The following is a 3,626-nucleotide window of genomic DNA, read 5'->3' as shown; positions in this document are numbered from 1 at the left end:
CAGCCATGTCTTTGGTATTGCCAATTTCCTGTGGCAGATCATCAGCCTGCTGGGGTGGAAGCCCGGGTAGCACAGGTGAAGGCCCGGCTAGCTGTGGTGGAGGCCTACCTAGCAGTGGTAGCGGCCGTGGCGGGCCCTGGCTGCGGCCTTTCTCTGCCGCCATCTGGAGGGATACATGTTCGCCTCAGTGGTGCGGTGGCGCCGCTTGGGGCTCTCCTGGTCTGCATCTGTCTTTCGCAGGGACTCGGCTGCCCTCGCATGGTTGCACTTGCATGGCTGCACTCATGTTTGAACACTCCTCGCCCCATACATTCTGTGAAATGACACTGCATTGTCCGTACTGATATCTACCTCTGTTTGCTTTGTTTATTTCATTTACTTCTTTCTTCTGACATATGTAGTTTGCTTTTTATTTTTTTCTTTTGTGTTTCTTTGCCTACTCTCATCAATGTGTGCATGTATAGATCTTACTGCTTTGGTAATCGTTGAGATTCAGGTTTTCTCAGCTTCCGCATCTCTTGCAGGTACTCTTGATGATTGTCGGCCACGTTTTCCCGCAAAAGTCGTCAGATCGTCTCTGCTGTATGTCACTACAGGTGTGATAGATTGTGGTGTATTTGTTTTCTTTTGTTTTCTTCTACTTTCCTTTCACTCTTTCTCACACTTCTTTGGACTGTTCACTTTTCTTTTTCCTCTTTCAGGTCCAGCAATATGACATGTAATTCAGTAAGAAGCCAGCATCCAAAATAAATGAACGAAATAAAATAGAATGAATACATAGGAAAATAAATAAAAATCAGACTATCAAGAGGGGCCCTATATTTGTAAAGCTCCCCTTGGCAAAGTAAATCTGTTCAGCACAACACAGCAGTCAGGTCAGCATTCTGCTTGCTATGTTGCTGGACCGGACACGTTAAAAAATAAAAAATAAATAAAAATAAATATAAAAAATAAATAAATGGGTTTCCGTATTGGTCAGAGCTGTAGTGTCGTCTGAACCATAGATACTGCAGATTCTAGGAAGTGACTGAAAATATTTGACTGTAAAATGAAAAACCTGACAGACAGCATGTCAGGCTCCTCCTCTCTGTTTTCAGCTCCCTCAGAGTGTCTCTGTGCTTCAGAATCTGTGTCCTTCACATTAGGATCCTGACACTGTTCTGTCCAGAGGTCTGAATTCAATCCAACAGACTAACAGATTCTTCTCCTGGACTCCATTTAAATATGTAAGGTGTAACAGTGGTGTTTCTGCTCCAGGGTCCAGTTTCTGGAGGAAATCTGAGTGAGTAGCTGCAAACATTTGGACTTTGACCTCTTTGAGTTTTCTCTGAAAAAAAACAGAAGACTAACCAGTGTGAAAACAGAACAAGAAGTACATTCTTCTGCAGTCGTCTGATGTATGTGATGTATTCTTAGTGTCAGTTATGATTTCATATCATTGTTTGCTCTGAACATATATGTATAAACATATTCTTTAGTCCAAGATCATAGTGCGCTAATTTGTACATGTTTTCTTTCCATTCAAGGACCAACATGGACGATTCATTTGATTCATATCCAGAAGAAATCAAAGGATGTAAAGAAGCACTGATGAACAATGATACTGCTGCAGCAGCTGCAAAGATTCAAGAATATTTAAAAAAACAAAATAAGCCCCTTAATATTGCCATCACAGGAGAATCTGGCTCTGGTAAATCCACCTTTGTTAATGCCTTTAGAGGCATAAAAAACAGCGATGTTGGAGCTGCTCCTACTGGCTGTACAGAAACCACCATGGAGGTCACTGCATATCCTCATCCAAACTTTCCCAAAGTTACCTTTTGGGATCTTCCTGGAATTGGCACCACCAACTTTCCAGCTGATCAGTACCTGAAGCATGTTGAACTTGAGAAGTTTGACTTCTTCATCATCATCTCAGCTGATCGCTTCAGAGAAAATGATGTGAAACTGGCTCAGGAGATTCAGAAGATGAAGAAAAAGTTCTACTTTGTTCGCTCAAAGATTGACCATAACATACAGGATGAGAGAAGAAGTCAGAAGAACTTCAATGAAGAGATGACTCTTACACATATAAGAGACTACTGCATTCAAGGTAGGCGTCCTCTTCTCATTGTAATATTTCTGTTCTCAAGAGTGTGGTTTTGTGGAAACAATTGTCATAAACTAAATCATCATTTATAATGTTTTCTCTACTCACATTTAAAGTAACCCTACAGATTACCAAATGACAAGATTAAAATGAAACACAAGGATCTAATGGATTCTGTCTGGTGCACATGAAAAACCTGAGACACTTCAGATCTTTATAATATCTCAACTTTAGAAATGAGTTGAGGTTGTATTGAGCCAGAGTGATGCATGATGGATCATTGGTAGGATTCTTTAATGCATCAGAAAATACGACAAATGATTTCAACACTGAAACAATTCAACATTTTACATCTTAGTCACTGTACCTTTACATAGAGCTGTTGTTGCCTAATTTATGAAGTTTTTGTACTTCTGCTTTGCCCCTCTTAACAAACTAGTGTGAAAGTCGTTATGTAATTTTCACAATGATAAAATTACTATATAAATCATGTTGTATTCCCTCTTCATCACAGGTCTTCAACAACAAGGTTTTGAGGCTCCACAGGTCTTCCTGGTGTCCAGCTTTGACCTCCACCTGTATGATTTCTCTCTCCTCCATGAGACCTTAGAGAGAGAACTTCCTGCACACAAGAGGAATGCTCTACTGTTTACCATGCCCAACATCAACCGTAAGATCATCAACAAGAAGAAAGAAGCTTTTCAAGCCAACATAAAATATAAGGCTCTTCTGTCTGCAGCCGTGGCAGGTGTGCCAGTTCCTGGGCTTTCTACTGCTGTTGATCTACGCATGATGGTTTCTGTTGTTTTGAAATATGTACTTGCGTTTGGGCTTGATAAACCGTCACTGCAGAGACTTGCTGACAGCACAGGTGTGCCATATGGGGATCTGCATGCTGTCATCAAATCACCACTGGCTTTAAAAGACATAAATGTCGATCTTCTCCTGAAGTTGATGACCCAAATGACAAACACAGGTGTTTTGATGGCAGTAGAAGAAGGGTCCAGATTCATTCCCCTGTTAGGAATCCCAGTAGCAATGGGTCTCTCTTTTACTGTAACCTACAGAACTCTGAGTGTTTTCCTCAACACACTTGCTGAGGATGCACAGAGGGTGTTTGAAAAGTCTCTGGGTTTGGAGACATCAGTGTGATATTGTAAAGTGAATGCTAAAGGGCTTCTGACTTCTTGATTTCTGTAAAGGAGACAACATTAGATTGTAAATAGATAAATACAACATCTGAATCATATCCTTGCTGCACATTTTAACCAACATTCATTTACAGTTGATCTGTCAGACGTCCTCAGTGCAGGACTCATTTATTCTTGTCAGTACAGTAAAAACAGCTACAGTTCTCAATATAAGATATTTAAACTAGTCTCTTTACCATTTTAATATGGGAAGAAATGTGGTCTTATTCACATACAAACTGTGTTAAATGTAGAAAACTGCTGAATTATTACTGCGATTGTTTGTGTGATCAATGATGTCAACACTTTGAGCAAATCAGGTGAAATGATGGTTACTGTTGAAGCAT

General features: G+C 40.3%; 2 protein-coding genes across 3 annotated transcripts in view; both read left to right on the top strand.

Moving 5' to 3' along the window:
* The first annotated feature begins 1,195 nt into the window (after positions 1-1,195).
* The window catches only part of LOC103375632 (interferon-inducible GTPase 5-like), a 17,364-nt gene continuing 14,933 nt past the window's right edge, over positions 1,196-3,626 (top strand). Inside the window, exons 1-3 of one of the 2 annotated variants that reach the window (XM_008305952.1) lie at positions 1,196-1,282; positions 1,527-2,092; positions 2,604-3,610. In XM_008305952.1, the coding sequence (XP_008304174.1) occupies positions 1,534-2,092; positions 2,604-3,241 (1,197 nt within the window). In that variant the 5' untranslated portion in view covers positions 1,196-1,282; positions 1,527-1,533 and the 3' untranslated portion in view covers positions 3,242-3,610. The remainder of the gene's footprint in view (positions 1,283-1,526; positions 2,093-2,603; positions 3,611-3,626) is intronic. The other variant, XM_008305953.1, reaches the window with a different exon arrangement.
* Positions 1,267-3,626, top strand: part of LOC103375631 (interferon-inducible GTPase 5-like) — a 17,136-nt gene continuing 14,776 nt past the window's right edge. The window contains exon 1 of the mRNA XM_008305951.1: positions 1,267-1,282. The gene's annotated coding sequence lies outside the window, so the exon portion shown is untranslated. The remainder of the gene's footprint in view (positions 1,283-3,626) is intronic.

Source organism: Stegastes partitus, unplaced genomic scaffold, assembly GCF_000690725.1.
Source record: "Stegastes partitus isolate 25-593 unplaced genomic scaffold, Stegastes_partitus-1.0.2 Scaffold2720, whole genome shotgun sequence".
NCBI classification, from domain to species: Eukaryota; Metazoa; Chordata; class Actinopteri; family Pomacentridae; genus Stegastes; species Stegastes partitus.
This window is presented reverse-complemented; position numbering and strand designations above follow the sequence as displayed.